General features: G+C 42.3%; 2 protein-coding genes across 4 annotated transcripts in view; one reads left to right on the top strand and one right to left on the bottom strand.

The window, feature by feature from the left end:
• Positions 1-27,686, bottom strand: part of ppp1r1b (protein phosphatase 1, regulatory (inhibitor) subunit 1B) — a 53,195-nt gene that overhangs the window by 19,903 nt on the left and 5,606 nt on the right. The window contains exons 1-3 of one of the 2 annotated variants that reach the window (XM_086056734.1): positions 17,706-17,763; positions 17,517-17,586; positions 8,437-8,499 (exon numbers count right to left, since the gene is read on the bottom strand). The gene's annotated coding sequence lies outside the window, so the exon portion shown is untranslated. Of the gene's footprint in view, positions 1-8,436; positions 8,500-17,516; positions 17,587-17,705; positions 17,764-27,686 lie in introns of those variants that run through there. The other variant, XM_086056735.1, reaches the window with a different exon arrangement.
• Positions 2,003-7,344, top strand: neurod2 (neuronal differentiation 2). Of its 2 annotated transcripts, none has more exons than XM_086056732.1 (2): positions 2,003-2,441; positions 4,849-7,344. In XM_086056732.1, exon 2 carries the CDS (start codon positions 4,856-4,858, stop codon positions 5,972-5,974), a length of 1,119 nt encoding a protein of 372 aa, XP_085912858.1. In that variant the 5' UTR covers positions 2,003-2,441; positions 4,849-4,855; the 3' UTR covers positions 5,975-7,344. The 2 variants fall into 2 exon arrangements, with proteins under 2 accessions (XP_085912858.1, XP_085912859.1); XM_086056733.1 differs by lacking the exon at positions 2,003-2,441 and adding an exon at positions 2,459-2,622.

The raw sequence follows: 27,686 nt of genomic DNA on the forward strand, positions 1-27,686 counted from the left end.
CGTATCGCCGCCACGTCAACGCCTCCCTCGGCGTGGCGACGCTCTTCGCCAGCCAAATTGGACGCGGCGGTCATGGAGCTCATTTCGCTCGCATTAGCTCCACTAATGTGCACTAAATAGAGATCTCAGTGCAGGGACGGACAAAAAGCGAGCGCGCAGGAGGCGGCGGGGCAAGCCGGGGTGGCGCCAGGTGCCAAGTCTCCCTCACATGGAGACGTACCCCTCCTCCTTTACTATTGGCACACCTGCGGCCCGCTTCGCCATCTTCAGCCCTCGAGACAACGGCAAACGTGCGGAGAGTGTATTTATGCGTACATCAACGTCGCTCTTTCCCCACCGAGGAAAGTTAAGTCCTTTAAAAAAATGTATGTTAGTAGTTCACATAAACCTCAAATTGTTAAGTGTTGAGCCCATTTGCTAGTTAAAAACACCAGCACCTTGCAAGTCTTAAGTGTACAGTCTTGAAGCTTATGACTTTCTTGTCTGTATTAAAGGTCATCTTGAACTATGCCGAGATGGTTTCTTAACGAGGGCCTTCCAGGAGATACTATTGTGTGTTGCTAACCAAAACAGAGGAACCTAGTCTCTCAAATAACCAAAGTGTGGAGTCTTGGCGCACACTGTAAATGAGAATGAAGGAGGATATTACATTACGTGGCAAAATATTTATATATTTAATAATATTTCTCATGACAGTTAGCATTCCAGAAGACGCCGCAATGTTGTCTGTGTTGCTAACCAAAACAGCAGCACCTATGGAGGCTTACCGGGGAGTCTTACAGCATGTTGTAAATGACTTTCCGGTGCACTAATAAAGATTGTGGTGACGGGGGTCTTTAGTAGCAATTAGCATTGCAGTAGATTCATGTGTTATTCGTGTGCTAGCTAAGCAAAACAGCAGCACCTACTGAGGCGCTCAGATTATTTTAAGTTTGGAGTCTTATTGCATATTCTAAACGACTTCCCTGCGCTATGTGGAGATGCCATTATTATATATGATTAGCACTCCAGTAGACTCCTGGTTGATCTGCAGTACGTGCATTGCTAACCAAAACAGCAGCATCTACAGTCAGGGAATCTTACAGCATTTTTTTTTTACTTAAAGAGCAATTAGGAAACCAAACCTTTTTGAATTTTCGTTGACATAAACTGGACAAAACGATCCCAAATTAAAGACTAGAATGTGACCTAATGTGGCTGCCAAGAACACCACTGAAGTAGACTGACAGTTACACCGTGGCTCCGCATGTCCCCGTTTATATTGCAGAGAGCCAATTTGCCCGTGGGTTTGCCCAAAAACCTTCCTAGAAGAGCACAAAATGGCGGAATGACTTTGAGCCCCCCCCCCCCCTGTATGCACTGTAAAGTAAGATCGCTCGTCCCATTACTTTTGCGACTTTTTTTCTGAGCTTTTTACTCAAGTGGGTCAACGGAACAAAACGCCGACCGAGGCCACATTCGTCGGCATAGCATCATTGGATCCAATTAGGTAAATAAATAAACAATATGCCTTCTGCTAGGGCGGCCTTAATGCACTTCTAATGCATTCTCAACCCCCCCCCCCCCCCAAACCCCCCACCCACCAGTGGCCGCAGTGTGGCAGGCTGCACCTTCTCCACTTAATTGATGTAATTGTACGATAAGCCGCCTACAGACTTATGCGGACGCTAAACTGATTAATCGCTTGTGTTAATATGATTTAATAGCGGGTGATCTGCTTCATGCGGTTAGCCATGCAATGCACATACTATTAATAAGGGTGACTTGTGTAATAATAAAGCGTTTTTTTTTTTTTTAAAAAAAAAGGAAGGTTCGGCTCCAACATTTTTTTTGGTGCGACACCATTTTATTTGCTCGTCTGTTTTTTTGTTTTGTGTGGGTTTTTTTTGTTGTTGCTGCCTTTGTGCGCACTAGTGTGGCGACAGATGGCGAAGCCCACCTCCTCCTCCTCTTCCTCCTCTCTCTCTTGCTCTCCATCTATGTCTCTCCATCCCTCTCGCTCCACCCCTCCAGGGAGGCCAGATCCCTCCGAATGCGGGCGCATGTCAATCAGCGGGCCCCTCATGTGATGGCTCTTGCCGGTGACGTGCAGCCATATGGGCGCTGGCATCGCAGCCTTATAGCTGCTATGTAACCTCTACTCTTCTCTTCTCTTCTCTCTCTCTCTCTCTCTCTCTCTCTCTTTCTCGTGCTCACCATTTCTCGCGGAGGGTGCGGAGGAGGGTGGGGGGCGAGGCACCCATTGAAGGACGAGCCCGCGCGCCGAACGCACCTGCACGCCGACACGGAGCGACCATGCCGCTTCGGTCCCTGAAGATGGTGGTCTGAGGAAGAGGGGGGAAAAAATAAATAAATAAATAAAGGACCCCACCCCCTCCTTTTTCTTGGCTACTGGACCCTCACCCCTCCCCTCCCATCCCGCGAGAAGAGCTCGAGCGCAGGTGAGTTTGCAAGCGAACGCGGGGAGAGAGAATCTTGAGATTTACGGATGCTCGCAAACGCACCTTTTTGGGGGGGATAATTGGAATCAACTCGCGTGCGTGCAGCGCGTGTTTGGTGCAGATGGATACTAGCTGAATGGCCACTTTTCGGTAACGTCGTCAAATTAATTCATGTGGATGGGTAAGCTATCTTTTTCGTATAAATAACGGACTGCTTTTGTCGTTATTTGGTGTAAATCTCCAGCCAGCGGGCGTTTTGTTCGTATGGATTCGGCTCAAATCGGCAGTTCCAAGCCTCCGTTTTCAACGTCGTTAAATCTAATTAATACAGACTGAGCAATGTTGCGTAAAAAATTACAGATTTGGAGGGGCGCAAATCATGTTTTCGTTTGTCCGCATGCGCTCTAAATCCGCAGATGCAAGCAAATAAATGATCAAATATAATGAACGTTCATGGCAATGCAATAGTTTTACTTGTGAAATTACAGCTTTTTCTCCGAAAATGTATTTGCATCGTTCTCCCGCCCTTTTAAGTAAAGACACACGTCTCGGGTCCTTCATTAAATCACAGCCCACGGCCCACTTTTATATATTTCACGAGCCCTAAAAGCCCCTACATGATGTGTCCATTTGTAAAGGAGTACGCATGCGTGAATTCAAATCAATTTCATGTTTTTTGCATGCTTGGCATGTTAATTGTTTTTGCTTCTAATTGCTGCGACGACAACAGGCGCGAGTGTGTGGTTTTAAAAGTAGATTTTGCCCCCGGCGTGCCCGCACACACTCATACGCACGTAAACACATCTAAAGATAATTACCTAAAAGTGCTCGACCGTCTTACATTATTACAGAGATGTAAAATACATTTTTTCAATCAATTAATCATGTGGTAAAGGCTAAAACGTTACTTTTATATTTGTATGCATTTTCCCGTTGAGGTCAAATTGAGCCGTTTTCAAGTTTAACACGAATGGCATTGATATTTCCCTCTATTTGTTTATTTATTTATGAATATACATTTTATTTTACAGGGCGGGTAAAAATGTCCAATTCGTACATATTTGGGCTGGGAGGAACTAATGTATATTATTACGTTACCACTGCATCACACACAAACCTTTTGTGTTTGTGTGTTTCTTCACTAATTTCAATATTTCCCCTTTGGCAAAAAAGGGAAGCCCAAAATCCACACTTAAAAAAAATAAATAAAATGTTAAAACGCATTGCTTTTATCCCTGCCATTTTTCAATATTTACAAAATGTGTACCGAAGAAACACAACAGGAAGGTTTGAAATAATTTGGATAATGAATTTACAGAAGTCAATACAGCCAATTAGATTATGATTTATTTATTCATATTTTGGGGGGTGGCGGGGGGGGTTCCTTCTGTCGTCCTGTGACAAGATGTGTTGGGGATGAATAGTGTTGGAATGCAGCCAGGAGTGGATGTGGGCGTCCCACCCTCCCTCCTCGCTTTCTCACCGCCTCATGGGACCTGTAGTGACCCCCCCCCCCCCCCCACCGCCTCCACTCCTACCAGAGGACATTGTGTTAAAACAAATAATTAACTTTATTTGTAATTCGATATGACTAACAAGTGGATAGTCTTTTGGTGTGCCCCGAAAATGGACTTACTCTTTGACAGGCCATAATTTAAATATTTCATTTGACGATATGGCTGAACTCAAAATTTCAAGTCAACAAACTTGGATAAAATTTGGGAGTTTAGTTTTGCTCATCATGAGACGGACGCTCCATTTTGGGATTTCCTATCTCACGATTTCCACCAAATGTTTTTGTCTTGTGGGGCTGGTGATGGACGGCCGAGGTCTCCCAACACTTTCATCCGCTTCTAATTTAGCACTGATGCCAGCAATGATGAATGCGTCGTATTGGTGGAGCTCTGGGAATCTTCTTCTTCTGCTTTGGAAAATATGCCTTGCCCTCTGCGAACTTTTCTTTCTACAATTATTTTTGATGATCGTTGAATCGTTCGAATAAGGTTTTTAATTTAAAATTGTCCAAAAGATTGGACTTTCATCTTCTCAACAATAAATTATGTAATTTCTGTAGTCTTCCATGAAAGCGGATTGATTATATTTGTGTTCAATCAAAAAAAAAAGACTTTACTTTGGAACACAAAGATCAACATTTGTTTTCTATTTTCTGACGTGACACGACGCAAACCAGGAACTAAATCCTAATCAATTTGAAAAAACGTCATGTTTTGTGGGTGCTTTTAAATCCGATTAATCGACAAATTAATTAATCTAGGTGTAGATTAATTAATCTGTCGATTAATCAATGATGAAAACGATCGTTAGTTGTAGCCCTAAATTTGATCAATTGTTCAGCGCTACTTCAAGGTGATAGTTCAATTTGTGTTCCTTTTCCCCTCCCTCCCAGAGGCAAAATGTTGACAAGGCTTTTCAACGACCCCTCGCTGCTCCCCGACGTGCAGAAATATTCGGGCTGGGCGGACGACAGCGACGACGACAAGATCAGAGACGAGGACGGCGACACTCGGGACAACATGGACGACTCCTCCGAGCTTCGGGGCGACAGCCGGACGCACTCGGAGCACGCCGGCGAGGACGAGGACGACGAGGACGAGGACGACGGCGCCGAGGACGACGAGTGCGACGGCGACGACACGGAGGGCGAGCGCCCCAAGAAGCGGGGCCCCAAGAAACGCAAAATGACGCAGGCCCGCATCGAGCGCTCCAAGATGCGCCGCATCAAGGCCAACGCCCGCGAGCGCACGCGCATGCACGACCTCAACTCGGCGCTGGACAACCTGCGCAAGGTAGTGCCCTGCTACTCCAAGACGCAGAAACTCTCCAAAATCGAGACCCTGCGCCTGGCCAAGAACTACATCTGGGCCCTTTCGGAGATCCTGCGCTCGGGCAAGCGGCCGGACCTGGTGTCCTACGTCCAGACCTTGTGCAAGGGTCTCTCGCAGCCCACCACCAACCTGGTGGCCGGCTGCCTGCAGCTCAACTCGCGAAACTTCCTGACCGAGCAGCAGTGTCCCGAGGGGGCGCGCTACGGTTCGGGCTCCTTCGCCATGCACTCGTACCCGTACCAGTGCGCCCGGCTTTCCAGCCCGCACTGCCGCCAGGGCTCGAACTCGCACCCGCTCGGCTCGCACGGCTACTGCCCCGCGTACGACTCGGCTTACGGCGGCGGCGGCGGCTCCCCGGAGTACAACAGCCCCGAGTACGAGGGGCCCCTCAGCCCGCCGCTGTGCGTCAACGGGAACTTTGCCCTCAAGCACCAGGGCGCGGCGTCGCCCGACCACGACAAGGCGTACCACTACTCTATGCACTACTCGGGCCTGCCCGGCTCCAGGCCTGGCGGCGGCGGTGGCGGTGGCGGGGGCGGGGGCGGGGGCACCCACAACTTGGTGTTCGGCTCCTCGGGGGCCCGCGGCGGCATTCACTCAGAAAACGTCCTGCCTTATCACGACATGCACTTGCACCACGAGCGCGCGCCCGCCTACGACGAACTCAACGCCTTTTTCCACAACTAAAGCCGAGAGAGAGCGCCCCCTTGCTGCCCACAATCTTTAGTCACGCTTGATTTATTTGACTTTTATTTCTTGTTGTTTGCAATCGTCAGGGAAACGAGAGCCGTGAAAACATACGCCACCGCGCACAGAGAGATTTGTATTTTACACTTTTATTTTCAAATTACAGCTGCAACGATTAATCGATGACTAATCGATCAATTTTTGAGAATCGATTAATCGTTTGGATACCTTTTTTTTTTTTTATTCGTCCAAATCCTCCTAATTTTAACCTCTCAACAGTACACATTTTGAGATTTCTGTACACTATAAAAAGACGTAACTTGTACTTTTTGGGGGCTAAAACAGTCATTTAAATTGGAACCACTTTAGAATATAAATAATTGACATTTATGGCAACAATGTTGGTACAACAAATCAAGCAAGTAAGTTGTTTTACGTCAACTCTTATTTCTTTGTAGTGAAATGCAGGAAAGCCAATTTTCACAATAGCAAAATTTTAAATTGAATTGCCCAACTTAAAATTGTATTGTTTGTTGCCTCGAAATGTTAAATCAACCCATTTTATTTTACAGTGTAGGTCTTCATTAGGTTTATGCTGAATCAAAATAAAACATTTTCTTATACTTTGGAAAACAATGATCAACATTTTGCCGAATTTCTGACCCATTACAGAACAAACCAATAACTGAATCATAATTTGTGCATTTTCTGCACTGGCAACTTGAAGTAATGTCCTGTTTTTTTAATAAAGGGATGGACATTAAAACATTAAAATCTAAAATCTAATTCATTGATTAATCAACATATGTATCGATTTAAAAAATAATTTATACTTGTAGCACTATTTCAAAGGGGGAAAAAATGTACTTTGTATTTGTGCTGGTGCGTATTTATCTTATTTATTTACCACTTGGCCACTGGAGAATCGGAGTAAAACTGCAAATGCACTATATGAACATTTGCAGGAGGTTGTGTGTGATTCATTTTTCTTTCATGTTCATTAAATTATCAAACGGCTTTGAGGGCTGTTTTTCTTTTTCTTTCCGTCGCTCAAATCTGTTGTTTGGCATCTATGCAAAAGCAGACACAAAAACATTTCCTCGTTTTTCCTACTTTTATTTATTCTTGATCCTCCTTCAACTGACCCATTACACTCAATTTTTCGCATTTTTATTTAATAAATTATTTCTTATCGCTGTTGCACGTCTATTTATTATTGTGTTTCCCCCGTAATTAAAGTGAATAGTCAACGGAAATGAAGGGATCCCACGTGTGCATATTTATTAATTTTCCCATCCAGTCTTTCAACTTTGTGTTCAACCATGTGTGGCATAAGAAAAAAAAATACAATAAAATGACCAACTATGAAATTGTGCAACTTGACTTCTTTCCATTATTGCTCACTACATATCATACTTCCTTCACTTACTGAGATCAGATTTTTAATGAGGCGATTAGTGCATGAGACCCTCCTTCCCCCATGTTGGCATTTTTCTGCTCCCTGCGCGAGGTAACTTGGCGCCAAAAGTGAGCGAGAGCGTCAGGTGTGCCAGATATCTTAATATTTTACAAAACAGTCGTTTAAAAATACAAGTGTGCGCGCGTGTGTGTGTGTGTGTGTGTGTGTGTCCTATTTCAGGCGGAAATTTTGTGGTGGATTTACAGCGAGACTCGTTTAGAGTGGCCAGTGATGCGTTCAAGGTCAACTCGGTAATTTGGAAAACCACCGCATATTTCTCCGGAACACTTTCGTTCCATCCAAAGATTTTTTTTTTTTACATGTACTTTAAATGCATTTAATGTTTTAAGATTGTGTTCTTGGGCAATTAAATTCCGCCATTTTGTGTAGGCCTACTCCGTCTCTTTTTTTTTTAACTCTCAATGAGCATTATTAAATTTCAACGATAGTAGCAAAACAAAGCAATAGTCACATTTCACAAAGTTAGGAATTTTCATTGCTTTACAATAATTTGTTCAGAAAACGTCACTGGACGAGACAAGCTTTAATTAAACTGTGTTGCACACACAATACACACTAAATAATACACAAGCTGGTCCATCCGTTGCCACGTCGACTGGGTTTGGACCGGTGCCCCAGCATCCATATGCTGCCCCTACCCGCAAAAAAACAAAATAAAAGTGCCGTTTCATACTGACCACCAGCGAATTGAACGGAGCAGTATGGCCTTACAAAGGCCGGCTTCGGTCCCTTGAATGCAACATCTTCACCTTTTGCGGTTGTGCAAATAGCGCCGGTTTTAAATATTATTCGATAAAATTGTCAAAATTATCTTTTACTATTTTTGGTGCATTTTTATTCCATTTTTGCACATCGTCTCTAATAATTTCATTTTAACCCCGGAAATGTTACAGGGCCTTTTTCTTCACACACACAAAAAAACATATATTGTTTAAATTTATATTAATGATCAGGCAATAAAGTTATATAATGAATGAATTACCTTTTGGGGCGGGTAGGCTGGGAGTAAACACTCACGTCAATACTGCCCTTGCATTCGTTGCTGCTGTTAAAAAAAAAAAAAAAAAAGATTTAGCATACATATACAAGTTATATATTGTTTCTAATTTCGTCAAATGTTCATGTTTAAGTTGATTTATTCCTGATTTGTGCACGTCTAGGCCCTATTTGTGCGCAGAGGTGCAGCCTTGACAGTCCAGTGTTTGTGTGTGTGATCCAGGCAGTACACCGAGCCAAGTCCCTTAATGTTCCCCCGCAGTAGCAGCGGTTCGCCGGCCAAAGTGGGAGTGCTGGGAGGGGGGTCCATCATCCATGTCTTCTTGCTGATTTTTTTCTCTTTTTTTTTTTGAGCATCTGTTCATTATCTTACAATGCGCGCAGACGAGGCATTTAGAATTATTTCGATTTTTTATTTTCATACCGCACACTAAGACTTGTTTCTAGGTCTTTGCTTTTATTATACTTCCACCTAACAGTAACACTAGACATTCTTCTTCTATTTTTCATTTATAATTTTTATTTTGGACCATGTGGCTTTTTTTCCGTGGAAAAACTCTTCCTTAAACTTGCAGTGACACCGTGCGTGTGTGTGTGTGTGTGGGGGGGGGGGGGGGGGTGCGTGTGCGTGTGCGTGTGTGTGTGAGTGGTCTCGCTGTTTAAATTATCATGTACCGTGCAGCCGGCCCACTCTTTTTCTCACTCAAACTTGAGAGTGTGTTTGTCCGACATGGCCATGAGCAAAATGTCACAAGTACAATGGTGTTAAGTCCAATTAGCCACGAGAAGACCCAATAATTAATAAATAAATACGATTGTGCGTGTGTGCGTGAGCGTGTTTTTCTGCGATAGAAAAATGAACTATCGCAAGGATGGACTTAATAATTAAATACACGCAGGTACCTTGAAATATAAGTTAATTTGTTCTGTGACTACGTTTGTAGCTTAAAACACATCTCAAATCATCGTTTATCATTAAAATGAACGGAAATGCCATTAATCCATCCATACCAGCCTTCCTGCAAAAAAAATCTGCAAAAGAAATTCTAAAGTGCGTTTTAATGAGTACAAAAGGGCATCCCAAAATATTCTTTATAATAATAAATAGAATTAAAAATATTTAAACCGTTTTTGTCCCATTGTTGTGCCCCCTTTGTCCACCTGGGGAAAGACAGATGAATATACTGCAATATTTAAACTCCTCTCAGCTCATCAGTACAACAGTAATATTAGTCTATCATTCTACAGAGAGGATAAAGAATATATGACTGTGTACTGGTATATTGTTTGTCTACATGTGTTGCTGCATTGTAAAATTAATTATTTAAAGGGATATAGTACAGCATCACAGATGCTCTTTAGCATTAAGATAGCAGAATTGTATGTCGAAAAACTCAGTCAAATCACTCATATCTCAACACTAAAAAAAGTTGGGGTCAAAAATCACCCAAATTTTGACGCAAGTGGCGACTGGTCACTTTTTGACCCATAATTGGGTTATTTTTGACAACTTGTTTTTCAAGTGTAAAAGCAAAAAAATTAAATGAAATTATTAAATAAACGGAAAAAAAAAAACTAAACAGAAAAATGACTCAAACAATTAAGTGGAGTCACTCATATCTCAACACTAAAAACAGTTGGGTCAAAAATAAGCCCAATTGGCACAGAAAGGGACGAACGCAACTTTTTGGGTTATCTATTTAACCCCCCAAATTGGGTCAAATGAATAACAAAACAACCCTTTTTTTTTGGTCCAATTCAGTTTTGGGGTTATTTTGTGAGTTAGTCATTGACAACCTTTTAGTTAACCCCAAAAGTTGGGTCAGTCCCTTTTTTTTTTTTTTTTTACCCAATTTGGGTTATTTATGACCCAACCTTTTGTATATGTGCATATTGGCAATTTGTTGAGGAATGAAAATGCAAGCCCCCCCAAAAAAACATGCAGAAAAATACGACGTTAAAAAAGAAAACAAGTTGATGATAAGGATGATGATGAAATTCCGCAACATCTGCGTGTTTGCGCACACTCAAGTGAAGAAGAAGATGAAGAGCTGCGGGTCCTGCTCGAGGGAGAGACCCCAGGAAGAGGAGGGGGTGAAAGGGGTCTTTTTGGCGAGTGTCCAGGAATGTCAGGGAGGGGGAGGGGCAACATCTGGCAGATGTGCATGCACCAGGGGAACGAAAATGCTCTTTTTTTTTCTTTTTGACGAGCAAGCACCTTGCTCTTCATCCTCGTCCTCATCCTCGCGGCATGTAAGTGTGACGTGGGGGGGGGTCAATGCAGGGGTGGGGGTGACTGGCCTTAGTTTAGGAGGTTAAGTAGGAGCGTGCACGGGGACACAACTGGATGAGGGAGCTTGATGTGGGGGGGCTTTGGTTGCTGGTCTGCACAGATGGCGTGCGCGTGGGTCCGTTATGATAGGCTTGGATGATGCCCTCGTGGTCACATGGGCAGCAGTAATTAGCCTCCATATTGACCAGTTTGCAGCGCTGGGGGGTGTAGGGAGTGGGGGCATTCTCCCAGCTGGACCTGTCACACGGCATTGAACACAACCCACTGATCACACCCCGCCTGGAACCCTTCACCCACACCTTACGCTCCGCCTACTTTGTCGCCGCACTTCATGGCTACAAGGGTCATAGGTCGTCTGCTCTGAGAGTCATTTCCTGTCGCTATCTGGCACTTCCTAAACCGTCGATCATTTCCTACTCTGACCATCACTTCCTATATTCTCACTTCCTGTTCCATGTATTACTTCCTGATTCAAGAATCATTCGAAGGGGAACAAATATATTTTAAGTAAGAATACATTAGATGTTCCAACACTATCAAAACTGGTGCGCTTGTGGAATAAGAATTAAACAGGATAACTCATCAACATAAGAGGGGCAAAATTATTATCAGCTGCAGACCGGAAGTGACAAAGACGCGGTGGTAGAATGTTGTGTCATCGTGGCTGACAGATTGCAAAGAGCGACGGGTTTCAGACGTCGTCTGAATTTTTACACTTTAAAAAAAAAGTGGTGAAAATAGCGTGACAACAAATCCATTAACACTACTGAATGCGCCACTGTCTGACTCACGTCGTAACCCTAACCCTAAGATAAGAAAAAAATTTGCCGGTCCAATTCATAATTACTGTCCAATTCAAAACCCAAGCTCGAGACTGTTGGCTTTTGATACGTCAGCAGAGTGGGATGTACAAGGGCCACTGGGACCAAACACTATAACTTCTGGTTTCTTTTTGTTGAAGTTCAAGCAGTTTAGTGCCATCCAGGCTTTGATTTCCCCCCCAGTCTGGAGAAAAGCGGCCTTAAGGAGAAAGCATCCTTTTTGCTTAGTTGGACAGAGATCTGACTGTCATCCCCATAGCAGTGAAAGCAAATACAATGAAAAGAGCAGGGGCCCTTAAATTGAACCCTGTGGATCACCATATGACAGTGGGGCAGAGTAGAATTCATTCTTCACATTACCTCCTGATTTGACCATCACTTGTGGATCGGAACCATTTGGTTCGGATGAGCATGAACTATAAAACATTATGCTGTGGACAAAACATGACAAAATTGCCTTTTTGGGGACATTTTTCAGACCAATTAACATTAATAACAACTCCTAGTAGTGAAAATATTTGCAACCCTGCGTGGCCTCCTAATTTAACAAATACACTCAGGCCTATTGAGATGACTTATTTCTTTACAGCATGAGTAACCAACAGACCTCTCTCCATGTTTCTGACCAAGTTTTAGCATGCTATCACCCTCCCACCTGGCGCTGATGTGTGAGTGCGTGCGTGCGTACGTGTGTGTGTGTGTCTTTTGCAGCGTGATGCCCGACTGCGAGGGAGTTAGCACTGGAGAGCGCCTCTCATCTCAGACTTGGCAGGGGAGGGTCTCCGGGTACGAGGAGAACAATGGTCTCTCCTTGGCTGCTGTCAGCCAGCAAACACACCACGCTGGCACGCGCTCAATGGCGGGAAAAAAAAAAAAAAAAAAAAAAAGAGCGGGATGGTGACAAGGGGGATGGACGGGCATACACACGCGTAGACTCGTGTGGCATCAAAATAGGCACTGGTGGTACCAAGGAGGATTGTGGGATGTCATGAAAGTCACTTGTAAAAAAAAGACTGCAGCGATATAACAATATAATGGGTGACATCACATGAGATTTCAGCTCAGCAAGCATCTAAAACAGGGTTGGGCAAAATTAATTCGGTGAAAAGTCTTACTCCTGTAATATTTGTTGCCTTTGTTTAGCTGTTAATTCCTAAAATGTAGTAATTGTAATGCATTTACTCATCATCTTTATCTGTAATAATTTGGCAATTTATTTATTGTAAATAAATCAAAATATGAGTAACAAAAATAAACATTTGATTCGATTGGTTAATTACAATGATATGAAATGTAAATATGACAAAAGCTAATCATTTATTTTACATGCACATTTTATTTTGAAATGATTTGAGTAGCTACTTTTTTTAAATCCAGGTCAAAAGACTAAGCTAAAATATTTTTAGTAATAGATTCACCCCCCCATACTTTTAATACATTTAAACTCGTTCAAATACACTTTTTAAAATATCTCACTCTACGGCCGTCAAGAAATGGGAGACTATCATTACAACATCACTGAGGAAATGAAAAGATTCCTGCTTGCACAGATCGCCAAATAAGAAGCAAAGCATGTTTGCTTCAAGCTGTTCATTTGTCACTCCCAGTTGAGCTTGACTGCAAGACGGATCTAAAACGACTGTTTTGAGTTGCAAATGTGGTTGTATCTCAAAGCCCCCCTGTTGCTTCCTCTAAATAAAGTAAGCCTGCTTAATGCTAACAAATAATGTAAAGTGCCATACATCGGATAATAGAAATTAGCATACCGTACATGTTACGGTAATTATAAACCTTCAAAGAAGTGCTATTTGAAAAAAAAAACGGAACAGCAAAACATACAAATGTCATTATGCCCCCGCACCCTCCATCAAAATTGTGATTCAGATCACTATTTGCCCGCACAGTGAAAGGTTTTACATTAATCACAGATTAATGAAACAGATTGACTCTGATTTTACCGTTATTCCCTATGTGGGGAAAAATCATTGGACCTTAGTGGTTCCACTGTATTTTCGTCCAGGCGTGAACCGTGTGTGCGCCTTTCCTTATGCGTGAGCGAGGATGAGGAGGAGGAGAGACGGGAGATGAGGTTCAAGTGTGTACGCGTGTGTGATGAAGGGGTGGGGGGGGGGGCTGTAGAGGTAGTGGTTGGGGTGGTGGTGGCGGTGGTGGTGGTGGGGTAAATTCTGTGACATCTGTTCATTACAACTAGAGTGTGTTTATTTTTATACAGCCACAAGCAGCGAGCTCGACTGGCACCGCTGGTTAATGTACCAGCCCCACACTGCCAATGAAATATTCACCAGCAGACAGAAGGGGAGGAAGAAAAAGAAGAAGAAATAAAAGCCAGGAGAGGACAAAGGCAGAAAAATAGGGGAAAAAAAAAAAAAAAAAAAAAAAAGATGTGACAATGCACGCACACACAGTGTTATTATTGACACGTGCTAATTTCCATTAAGTCTATATAGGTGCTTGTTTTATTTGTCTTTCATGTTTGAATGATGATCTTAACTCAAAATACCGTTTTGGGGGCACATCTCATTTTGGTTTATGATGCAAAGTGCTAGAAAATCAGATCGCATACAATAAATAATTATATTGTCCATGACTAGACCATAACTTCACTACACAAAGACATACTCTACTTTTGAAAAAAAAAAAGTTTTCTCATTTTGGTTTGGGGTGAAAATTGCACAGAAACATAAAAAAAAAAGTAGGAAATCATACAAGAATTTAAGAACTGCTACTGTATTTTGTTCATAACTTGACAACACAAGTACAGACAAAAAAATTGTGACATCTAATTTTTGGTTGGGATCCAAATTGCATAAAATAAAAATAAAAAAAAAAGGAACTCATACAGTGATATTGCTGCCTAAATCCCAGTGATGACGTTTGCCTTCTCCTTTACTATTTTCCTTCTCAACGTGCCAAATTTCTGCCCCTAAATCGAATTGAAGCATTGTTACAAATACAATTTTACAGGCATAAAAGAACATTTGGTAAATCATACCATGTCATTGTATTTTAGCCAAAATGTATGATTTTTTTTTTTTTTTTTTTAATAATTAGTGGGGCCATTTTCCTGCCCCCCTCATTGAAGTAGCAGCGGCGAATAAATCCAATCATTGTGACCTAGCACACTTTAGCATTAACAAGCCCCCCCCTCCCCGCCACTGGCCGGGCCCCCCGCTACCGACGCTCCCACGGGACGGCCTGCTCTGGAATGCCGCTCATGGGGAAGAATCTGGCTGCAGGCGCTCAATATGTCACATGCGTCTGCGCGGGGAGGGGAGGGGTAGGGGAGGAACCCTACGACGGGTTTCGGGGTGGTGCAGTGGGGCGCTGGCAGGTCGGCGTGTTGGAGTGCGACAGATTAAAGGTTTAAAGGGTTGTGATTAACAGGCTCGGGACACTCAGGGCTGGGGGGATTAGGGGGGCATTAAGAGCTCCTGTGCAACCGCACATTATATATTCATTAGGGTGTGCTTGCCCTCGACGTGCCAGGCTCGAACTCGCCGCCTCTTTCATGCCATGCGCCACCGACGCTTTGTTGCTAATAATTGCAATTGTCTTCCATTGGACCCAAAGTCAACTAAATACTGTATAAACGTCATTATGACAATATTGGGAAATTACTTTAACTGAATTTAAAGTAAACTTGAAATGAAATAAGATACACTAAGCCATTTATTTTCTGAAGTTAATTTATCGGGATTTGTCTTTTAAACTGTTGTCGCTAACCGGAGGTGGCTATTCCACCATAATTTCGGGGGGTAGGGGGGGGTTGTTGGTGACAGGCTATGAGTTTGCTCGTGAGTGCACAGCAAATGATTGACACCTCATCGGAAAAGCCTTCTGTCCGTGATTGGTTGTTTTTCTTCAGGGGCGGTGGTCTCTTTAAAATCAAAATAGAGGTAGAAGATGAGGCCAGTGTCTGATGTTTTTTTTTTTTTAACAAATCATTTTACGAATGTATTACCGTCGGGTTTAAAATGACACTTTTAAATGGTGATTCAACCCCAAAAAATGTATTTACAATATGTTCTATGCCACCCCAATAGTCGAAACACTGCATTCTGATTAATATTGCGCTTGTGGAATATGAATTATGCAGAAAAATCCACCTGTTTTCATCAATTTTAGGTGGGCGGTCTTTTTTGTCACTTGCTGACTAAAAATGACATCATAGTTGCAAAGGACTGAGGTAACGACCAATCACGGCTCACCTGTTTTCTGAGTTTGGTCATGAAACGTTCGCAAGATGAGCCGTGATTGTGACTGAACACTTTACAGTCCCTTTAATCTTATTAGAACATGTGGTGCAGCCCTGACTAGTGTTGAATGAGGTGAAAACACAAACTATTTACGAGTGAACAAGGAGGGGTGGAAATAAATTGTAAGAAAATAATCCAAAACCAGGAAGCAACAGGCTGCAAATTAAATGTGGTCCTTCACTGTTGAAATACCGTTAGATCAAAACTTTTTTTTCCCCTGTTTTTTTTATTTATTTATTTATTTATTCATTTCTGTTGGTGGATTGTTGTGTTTGTTCCTGAAGTGCCAAGAAGAAGTAAAGCCTTCCTCCTCCTCCACCACCGCAGATTAAGGGATTAGCAGGCGAGGCGAGCGCTAAAGCCGGCTAATTCTCACCCAAGCTCACAGCGGAGGGAGACGAGGCTAAGGAGAGTCCCGCTGCCACGAGGCACCGTCGGGCCCCGCCGAGCAGCTGTGCCACGGCGCTGGTAGTTCGGTCCATTACAACAAACACGTTTACAGGGCGAACTTTATGTTACTACTACTTTTAATCTCTCTGTATTCTTTTCATTCAGTCAATGTTGATCACTTTGCTTTATGTAATTCTGTCCATTTCCTTATCAAATTGTTTCTTTTATTTAATTCCCAGCTGCATTTGTTGTTGACGCGAGCTGTCGCGCATTCTGTTACATCGTAATTTGATTGGTTTTTGTCAAATGTAATTAAATTAAGATGCTTTTTTTGTGGCCTCGGTTTAGAATATGAAGGGGGGAAAAAGAGATTTACACCATGGTTGGCGATAATGCGATTGCCTACTGCATGGAAGAGTCTAGTATAACGACACAAAATGCTACACAAAGTAATAATTATTACAAAACATATGATTTATTAGAAGAAGTGTTATTGTTTTATTTTGTTTTGTTTTGGTTTTGTCCTAAGACAGTTAGCATGTCCAATAATTTAAGGAAAGAAGGAAATGCTAGCTTGGAGCATTAGCTTTGGTTAAAACACCATTTTACTTGACTTATATACTTGTATATTATTGTGCTCAAATACAGCGGTACCTTAACTTAGAAGCTAAACTAACAATAATTAAAGTGAAAATAACTTTCGTTTTTGTCTTTGTCAGTTAATATCATACATGAGCTTTCAGGGTTCACTTTAAATGCATTTATTTCAGTACTGCAGAGGCAGGAAAGTCAAACAGTAATTTGAAAATTATAGTTTAATTTACTTTAGTATACAATACTTTGTGACCATTTTTTCTTGGACTTGACAAAGATTCCATATATACTACTACTACTACTCCATTTAAAAAAACAAAACTAATACTAAAACTAATAAAAACTAAAGTGAAAAACAAAACAAAAAATAATAAAAAATAACAAACTTGCCCTAAAAACTAATTAAAACTAAACAAATGTTAAGTCAAAACATAAACTAACTATAATGAAAAATGTAAAACTTTTATAACCCTGATTGGCACAGCATGTACTTTTAAGGAGAAAAATTCTATCTGGGATAGATTAGGCATTAGCATTGGCTATAACACTCTTTTTACCTGACTTTTTGAATTATTCTGCTCATGTATGTTGAGAAACTTCAGTTAGGGACTGAAGGTGTGAGGCCTAAATTACTTAAAGTTAGCTTGTTCAGCTAACCTAAAATAAAATAAGCTCGCTAAAGTTTACTGACCTCACTCAACTCCTTGCCAAAGTCCTGCATAGCCATTTTGTCCAGCGTTGTCATTTTGTCCACCATCTTGCTTTCCCGACGACACATTAAGACCCGTTAGCTTTATATTTGAAATGATCTATCAGCAATTCAAGTATAAGTGTCCATTTTCAAAAGTACGAATAACTTTTAAGAGTACATAAAATCTACCTGGATTCAGGATTTTGGCCTAACGTCCTCCTCAGGTGCGTCGGGCAAACGCTTCCCCAGGCCACTCCTGAGCATTTTATTGGTTCCGACATGGTCAAGTCCATGGTTAAGGTTTAAGAGTTGAATGTAAAACACTTGTGAGTTGTAATGTGGTAATGGGAGAAAATAATAATCACGATCATTTGGATTGATATTGAAATCACGATTATCAAAAACAATTATTCATTGACTTCAGAACTTAATACCCCCCAGACTTATTCATCCTTGCACATTGAACACTTTATTCTCGAACAGTTTTTTTTCTGTCAGGTACAAAATCACTAAAATATCAAATATTATGTGCAATTCAAGCCTCTTGCATTTGAAAAAAAAAAAGTAATATTTGATTCAATCCTTGAGAGAAGAAGGCAAGATTGTACAACGCAGAGGCAAGGAAAGTTAGTATACAAGGTCTTCTGCTTGCAATGCTATGCTAAATATCCACTCGCCAGCAATTTAAAACAATAGTTTCGCTACTGGAATTTGACAAAGTGTGGAAATTTTGGCACGACTAAAAAAACAACACAATGCGGGAAAGATCCATTTCCCAACGGTGCGTCACCTGCGCGCACACCCCATTAATCTCAGGTGTGCACTTTGGAGACCCTAAACGTGAGCATCCATCTCAGTGTACGGTAAACACGATAAAAGCGAGCGGGCGAAGGCGGGGGTACGTTTCGGGCACGTGTTCTCCAGCAGGCAGCGGACAATGTGGGGCTGGCAGAGGGGGCTGCCTCGTGCCAGGGGGAATAAAGTACCACATGGTGCCCCCTTATGAGAGGGAGTGGGGGCCGAGCCCTGGAGGCGAGAGGGTGGAGAGGAGGGGTACAGTGTATGTGTTGGTGCATGTACATGTGCTGAAAGTGCGGAAGATGCATCTTTGAGGTGTAATATATGAGATCCTGTACATGTGGGGCAGGGGTGAGCAAAGTATGGCCCACATGCCACTGACAGCACGCGCCACTCTTCAATCGAGTCCACTAAAATTGATATTTCATTATCAATTTTACAAAGTAATTGGCTAAAATAAAACGTCATTATTGATTTAGCTCATAAAAACAACTCAATGAACCAATCATTGAGTTGTTATAAATTACAAATAATAAACGCAAATAATAAATAATGCAATATTAAAATGAAGATCAATGACTTTGTTGTTAAAATACGCTCATCTTTTTTTCTTGAATTGATAACTTTTTAAATATTTAATTAAACCCGAGGGCCCTATCCCCGGCACACCCCATTAATCTCAGGTGTGCACTTTGGAGACCCCTATATGGACTATAATACGCTTAAAAATGCATAAATAACATTTTGAAACCTAAAATTAGTCCAATTTAAAAATGACAATAAATATTTAAATATTAATATTTTTAGATATTTTAAATATTTAAATATATATATATTTTTTTTTATCCTCTTCTAAGAATGACCTGGCCCAACCGTCTGTTTTAAAAATCAAATGTCGCACCTGAGAACCAAAAGTTTGCCCAGCCCTGATGTGAAGTGTGAAACTGGTTGTGTGTGGGTGTGTGTGTGTGTGGGGAGAGGTGGAGTACACCATGGGGGGAGCCCCACTTCCCTTTTGCATCTTAAATTCCTCAACATCTGTTCAAACCTTCTTGGGTTGCGATGTTTTTCGTGCGTCTGCGTGTGTGCACGCTCGGCTGAAGGTGCTCCTTAATGAGACGCGGGCTCATTTTCTGCAATACTTGCAGGTGATGCCAGGCGCCCACGTCCAAATGCAAACAAGGCAATCACCTCAAAAAGCTGCCACCAACCTCGAACAAAAGTGTCAAAACGTGCGTTTTAACAACAACTAGGTCAAATGATCGGCCCAGGAGTGCGGCCTCGCTCCACACGCATACACTTGAGAGTTTTTGTGTTTGTATTCCAGCACAGCTTGGAGGATGTGGGTTAGCATTAGCATCCCACGTGCACGAGTGAATGCGAAATGACAACGGGAGATGAAATATTTACGGACGATCTCTGGAGTCAGCCTGACGGGAGTTTTCCAGGCGAAAAAAACAAACGGGCACGGCAGCTGCGCGAGCCTTTTGATGCCGTGTTTCGTCGCGTCGCTCTTCTATCATGTTTACCAAAATTACGCTTTTTAATTAGGTCACGTTGCTTTCTGCAAACAAAATATTAGCCGGATTAAAGAAAGTTTGTTGAGGGCACCATTCTGTACTCTTAGAAGGAATCAAGAGCTTTACTTGTTGAGACTTTCCTAAAAAAAGACCTACTTATGTTGCACTGTCCTTAAGAAAATTTTGCAGGTATTTTATGAAATGTGTATTTTCAATGTTATGTCTGGTGTTACAATTTACAAGCTGAGAGAAACATGAATATGAAGTTTCTACCTGTTCATTTTAATGGGGAAGAGCGAAGACAAAGAATCTTAACTTTGTTTTAAGGGCTCGGGTGTCGATTATTTTTGTACAGTTTATAACTTTATTTTGGTCTAACGCTCATTTATATTGGGTGTAATTCCACAATTAACCACTGGATGGTAGCAAACTTATTTGGTTTGAGACGGTGTAGATTTGAAAGAAGAAGAACGAAAGCCACAGTTTATGTTAAAAATTATTGAATGAAATCTGCTGTAATCCTGCTTTTTACGCCTACAGAAAATGACAGCCCTTGATTAATTTTAGAATCTACATCTTTGGGCATGATTATCAGTGTATATTGTGTGACATTTGTAATTTGTTGTTGTAAACACATTCAGGGATCACTACACTGTTACACTGTCACTGTTACAAAACTGGTTTTGTTTTGGTTTTAGGGTACTGTAAATAAATTGAAGTTGAAAAATGTTAGTGGGCTTGGAAGTGTCAAGTGGATATACATGGACATCAATGATCTCGCTAACCCGGTGTCAGTCTTGCGCCACCTTGACACCAAGTCTGCCAAACTTGTGTCACATCGGAACAGCTTGTCACTTCACATGTTCCACGCCAACCCGAGCCAGCGTCACGCTACGGTAGGAGGCCATCTTCAGACGCCGAATGGAAGGTCAACGGCGGCTTGTGACTTGGACTTGAAAGACAAATGGGCATCGGTTGTTGCTCTCCTTCCGCAATTAGCGGCACAATCCCGTTTATGAGCTCTAATCCGACAATGTCTAGCAGCCCCGTCTCCCGCCGAAGCCCCTCACCTCTGCCTCCCCGCTCTCCTTCCCCTGATGCCTGCTGGCACTTTGGGAGCGGTGCCCCTCCAATCCCTTCGCTCCCTCCTCCTCCTCTTCTGGATGCCAGCCGACGGCCCTCGCAGTGTGGCACGCCATCTGCTGCCGCCCGCCCCGGCAACCCATCCTGCCCCTCCCCTTCATCGCTGACTCTACTACACCACCGCAAACCCCCCGCCCCAACCCCTGCAGACAGCCGCTACCCACAATCCTCCTCTGCCTCAGCGCATCGAACAGGAGGCTTTCGCACAGATCACTTCACCCCTTCGATGCCCCCGCCAGAGAGGAGGAAGATGGGGAAAGTGTGCGTGTGTGTGTGTGGTAGCCACCTCTCGGGCAAAAAAGACAACAACAAAAAAATGGAACGCATATGAAAATATGCATCTATTCTCGGTTCCTTTGGTGGCTTAATGCTCACTTTATTCTGAAGATCGGCAATTAAATTCTAAAACTCTGTATCATGTGGCAGTGTTTCCCAACCTTTTTTGAGCCAAGAAACATATTTTATAAGAGAAAAAAATATCACGGAACACCACCAAACAATTTTCGCCATTGTAATCAATCAAAATGCCATTAATCAGTTCCAGCCTCTCAAAAAATGAAAAAATAGCACTATATATAAAAACACACTAAAAGACGAAGGGAATCCAAAGAATAAACAGGTTTTACAAAAATGTTCCCACTGTACGACCTGTAATATTTTTTTTTTGTGCTGCTTGATGTTCGGTGCATTGGTGTGCCTTTAATGGGCATGGCTTTAGTGAGTGACATTAGAAGCTGGAGTTGGCTGTAGTCCTAGCGAATGTTCTCATTTTGTATTTTTGTATTTAAATTACTTAACAAAAGAATAAAAACAAAAATATTGATATATTATAATGGTATACGACACAGATAAATGGCAATATCAAAATTGTGTTCGTCAACTATGGGGAATTTACCATACATTAACAGCTAGCTGCTAGCATAGCTGGTGTCACTTACATTCTTATTTAAAGCACAAGAACATGAAGAACCACGATATTGTACAAATGATGGTGATATATGGAGACTGCATCAGTCACAGACGATACAGATACATGCCGATATTGATATTGTATTCATCAACTACTGGGAATTCACCATAAATTAAATGCTAGCTGCTAGCATAGCTGGTGCCTTCTTTGAAGCACATAAGCTCAAGAACGACAATATTACATTTCGATATCCATATTGTATTTATCAACTAAGGGGAAATTGCAGAATCAAATGTTAGCTGATAGGATAGCTGCTATCAACTTTTGGTACCACTAACATTCACACGCTAAATATGGATGGTTTTCGCTCATCGACGTCAATTTCCGATCAAACGACACGGACGACGGTAGCAATAGCGCCGGGAGAGGGAGGCGATTTAATCTGCATACATCTTTTGTGCGGAGCCTCCTCGCTGGCACTCTATCCATCAATGAGCGCAACATTAACTCTTTGGATCGGAACCAACGTTCCCAGATATCTCGCCATCGCTCTTCCCCGCCCCTCGTTCTGCTAAACACACACACACACACACACCACACACACTAGAACCATTAGTATGCCACCGCCATCCAAGGTTTTATTTCCTGCTCTCATCCCAAATTCTCCAGCTCTGTCCGGAAAAAAAATCTATTCTTTGTCGTGCCCCCTCCACATACACAGTCGGTGTTAATAATTTAACCAGTGAGCTGGTGCAGAGCTGGCTCGTGTCCAGGCCCACCATCGGCACTCTCCCTCTATTTATGATCCTGTGTGTAGGTATATGCGCATTCTATGTGCTGCACATTAGCATCGGCAGCCACGAGATGGAAATTGAAGTTCAAAGAGGACGACACAAGCGTTTCGTCTTCCTGGTCCAGATGGGTCACGCTGCTGCGTCATTTAGCTTAATGTTCACACAAGTGGGTTTGTGTGAGTGTGTGCTGATTGCCAAATTCCAAATGAAAATGGTATTAATAGCTCGCTGCTACCAGGTTATTTGTGGTGTAATGTAGGTGCAATGTTGTTTTTTTCACACATTTAAAACAAAACATAATATGCTGTGTGTGTATAACAAGTCGAGTTCACGCTTTTTAGATATAATAAAAAAAGCATAGGGAAATAATAAAAAACAAAACACAATATTGGAAGAACCAGTTAAATGAATACTAAAATTCTAGGGTAAATATAAAAATCTCAAAAACACTATTTTAAAACTATGATTTTCTCAAATTTTGGGGAAATAATTTTTTTAAAAATTGTGCAGTATCATTCATTTTAAAATTAAAATGATAGGAAAATAGTAATGAATAATAATAATGTGCCACTTTAGAATTCATTAGAAAAATTCTAAATATAAATATATGTAAATATATGCAGAAAGTATGCCTATAGAAAAATGGGAGCGCAAACCTCTTTCTTTAGTATTTTTTTTCTTCTACAGAAATCATAAAAAAATATTGGCGCTATCATTTTAGTGGTACTTTTTATTTTAATAATAAAAGCGTATAACTAACTAGAAGCTTTTCAAGATTTTGTCAATGCATGGTAAGACAAGAAAATCTGAACTATTTTTACTATTTGTGGAGAAGTATACTACAAAAAAGGCTTACTGAATTTAAAAAAATGAATAAAACATTTTCAAAATCAGTGCCATGTAAACAAAAGGGTTTGAATGTGCAATGGGAAAAAAAGCAAATTATGGAATGATGTCACCACCTGAAATTCCTCCAAGAAATGCTAATGGACTTCAAAAAGAGAGAGAAGTGATTTTGGGTAGAAGTATGTGTGTGTGTATGCGTGCGAGTGTGTGTGGGAGCATTACCACGCCACCTCCCACACCTCTCACTCTCCCACAGGCCCACCAGAGACATCATCATCAGCACCGAGTGGCTCACGACGCTCACGTTTTCATCATCTATCTTCGCGAAAATCGTCCATCGTCCTCTTTTAGCGTCATGGTGCCCGAAATGAACGCCAACACCTTTGGACTCTGTCCAAAAAAAAAAAAATGTAATTTTCGCATGCATGTGATTGTCCTTGACTTTGTCTTTTAATATGCCAACCGCACAACCAAATTGATCAGCAGTGAAATTTAACTTCACTTACAGGTCATGTTTAAAAGTTGAATTGTAGAAGGAACAATTTGATTAAATAAAAAAAAAAAATGCAATTAATTTCCATAATCTTTCATGGAGTGGTGAAGCATTGGTTCAGAACCAGGATCAAAGTACAGTTCATCAGCTTTTACTTTCTCTGTAATAATTGCGGCTATTGTTGTCATGGTGTGACGACTTCTAAGAATATACATACGATTTCCTAAGTTAATTCAAATAATATTCTTCTGTCAGTCCATACGGATCATTTTAATATATGACAAAAAGTGTTTTCAACTGCAAACTCCGCCCTTTAGACCATTTATATTTGACCACAAACGGTAGCAACACATGCAGAAAGACAGTTTGAAGCCAGAATATGTAACTTCCGTTTATAGTAGACGTATGCGAGGCCCGCCTAACTCCGGTTTGATCGCTCATCATCAGAGCCTTTCACATGGTCGCGTGCATGCCCGCGTGCACGCAAACAACCTGCACTGTCATTTAATTTCCAAGATGGCGGCAGGTCAGTGCGCCAGACGGCGTTGGCGCGTGCGAGCGAACGACGATGGACTCGCACGTATGTGAGGATGTCTATGAGGGCGGGAGGGAACACACACACACACACACACACACACCCATGCGCATGCACATACGCATGGCGGTGTTGACAGGTGGCTGTGGTAAAGAGGTGGTCCCTGAGCTGGGGTCCGCCTGTCTCTGGCTGAGGCAGAGAGGAATAAAAAGCTCCCGGCAGCTGTCGCCCTAATTCCTCTAACACGCTGCTTGTGCTCTGATTAGAAAACAGATCTGGCCTCTAATTTACTCCTGACACCAACTAATGCGAAAATATCTCAATCGCCACGGAAGAGGCGGGCAGTGGCCACACGGTTGCGGCGGCGACGGCAGTCCGAGTGCCCGCTTCCATCCAAGCGAGCCCGACGTGTCAAGTGTGACGCCTCACGAGGGGGCACTGCCTGCCAACTTCCTGGAAACGTCCACGCCTGATTTATTCGCCACTTCCTGTCACCTTTGGCAAGACATTTGATTTCAAGCCTGGAATGTTTAGAAATGTTCCCTTGGGATCCAAATCTGCATTTTTTTGGAACTAGCCCCTTTCACACAATTCTGCAAAGCCGGCTTTTTTGGTGTGAAAGGTATCGGACATATAGTGGGGTTTGAATTTCCCGGCTCCGGTGGTCGTATTTTACACAGAGATCCTGCAAAATTGCAGCATTGGAGCCCGAATAGCTGAGATAAGGCCTTTTGCACGTAACCCATCCAATATTTACGCGACTTATGTGGACTTTTACTTTTATTTGATTTCAATTAGGGCTGTCAAAAGTTAAAGCGTTAACTATGGAGATTAATTTAAATGTTATAACATGTTTTAAAAAAATAACTCAGTTAACTCAGTTTTATTTACTTCCTGCGGCAGCTGACCTCTGCTGACTTTGCAGTCAAACTTAGAGAGTCACTGGCGCAAAGACGGACTTTTACGTAGTTTTACTTGAAATAGTTGCTCAACGGCTCATTGGAGAACTCCAAAACAGTTTGCGCTCTTTGCAAAGACAATTTCAAATTCCATATTAGTTGTACGTCTTTGGTGTATCGTTCAACAGTCGTATTTCACAGGAAAAGAATCGCATTCAAGGATCAAAGAAGCTATTAAAACAGTCTTTGAATAGAAATATACTTTGATTTTACTGTGCCAAGCTTCGTAAAAAATTGGAGGTGAAAAAAACGATTAATCGCGATCAATTAGGGAAAATGTTGCGATTAATTAGTTAAAAAAAATATCAATCGCCTGACAGCACAAATTTCAATATATAGTATATTAGGGCACAGTCTAACTTTATCATGGCAAAATTCAAATAAAGTCAGAGAATTTACATACAGCACGGTACACAGGCGAGGATATAAGGACCAAATTCTGTACTGTACTGTATGTCTACATGCAAAAGTTGAACCAATGAAGAATTCCAAAGTGATGTTCGCTTCCCACAGAGGAAGAGGAGGAGGAGGTGTCAGGCCGTGTGAGTGCGTGTGCGTGTACGTGCGCGTGTGTATGAGTGTGTGTTGACGGGTCGGGCCCAGCAGGGGGCAGAGGTGTGATGCGGGGGAAGTGGGAGGTGACAGCTCGGTGTCACATGACGGCACACTGGGTGTCACCTCGCCCGGGACCGCGAGACCCGGACAGACAGACGAGGATGCAGGGAGGGAGGTGTAGAGGATGGTGGCCATCTTGATGACACATTAAAACAGACAAAAGTATTGGGACAGGTGTTCTTTCCACCTACAGGAAGTGACCACAGAGGATAAAATGGAGTTGGTTGCAGCTATGGCGGCTTCTACATGATGTTGCGGCGTGTCTATGCCATCTTTGTACACTATACTCATTCAAGCAGAACAGAACGAAACACGGGAAAAAATTTGGAAGCATACACTTGTCCAGAAATGTCTTAATTTATACTTTTACAATCGATTATTGCATCTGTTAATCGAAAAATCTGACAAAAAAATAATTTGGATTGAAGTTTATTGCAAAAAAAACGGATTAAGGGCATTTCCATTTGTTTCAGTGGGCAAAGATGATTTGAGATGCGAGTGTTTCGAATTGCGAGCACGGTGAAGGAACAAATTCAAATTGTATCTCAAAGCACCTCTGTATAGAAAAAACAACCATTAGCATTCAGTATGGAGTCACATGTGCATGATTTTGGAATGTGGAAGGAATCCAGAGGAAACGTACACGAGCATGGGGAGAACACGCAAATGCCAGACAGGAAGGCCGGAGATGAGATTCAAATCCAGAAGCTCAGAAATGTGAGACACGAGTGCTAACCACTTCCCACCACTATGATTGATTAAAAGGTGCATCCCACTACTTTTAACCAAATAGTGTTTATGGTAATACAGGCTATGTGATGTTTGGCTTTTAATGTGTGTTTCTGTAGCTTTCTCTTCCTTTCTTTTCTGTGACAACCACATACACGTGTGCGTGTGTGTGTTAAAAAACCCTCTTTTTTTTATTTCCTCTTCTGTCTCTTCTATGCGTCTCAGGGGACTCGCTTGGCATCTCTCCCTACTTTTAATTCTCACTCGGCAAACTGCTGCTGTCTGAAGGCAAGCTGGCATCACGTATACACAAACACGCACACCCGTACACACTGTTCAGCAATGCGCCGGCGTGTACACACTCTCCCCTTCCCCTCGTCATCTCCTCAAAAAGAGACGCCACGAAAGAAGACAGCCCACGTATTCGTCCCACGTCCGCTGCGGCGTTTGTGTGCACGCGTGTGTGTGTGTGCGTCGCTCAAATGTGGCAGGAGAAGCGGTTAAACACACGCGGCAATGAGAGGGTACAAGTGGAACTCAAAGAGACTAGCGCATATACACACACGCACGACCAGATGAAATGATGCTTGCAGCCTCCCTGGAAATTTGCAACACACACACCCACATTGACAGAAGCTGACGCACAAATACACACAGAGCGTCCCTGCGACTCGGAATACAAATCCAGCGTGAAAGCAAACACAAACACGCTCGACAAGCCCTTCAAGCGTAAACACAAATCAAGGAAATAAAAGGACGCTATTGGTTCATCGCCGTCCCTTCTAGCTTGAGTGTTCCTTTCAGAATAAAGCACCTGTCATCAGAGGG

Source organism: Filicampus tigris, chromosome 16 (assembly GCF_054856515.1).
Source record: "Filicampus tigris isolate MCC_2025a chromosome 16, RoL_Ftig_1.0, whole genome shotgun sequence".
NCBI classification, from domain to species: Eukaryota; Metazoa; Chordata; class Actinopteri; order Syngnathiformes; family Syngnathidae; genus Filicampus; species Filicampus tigris.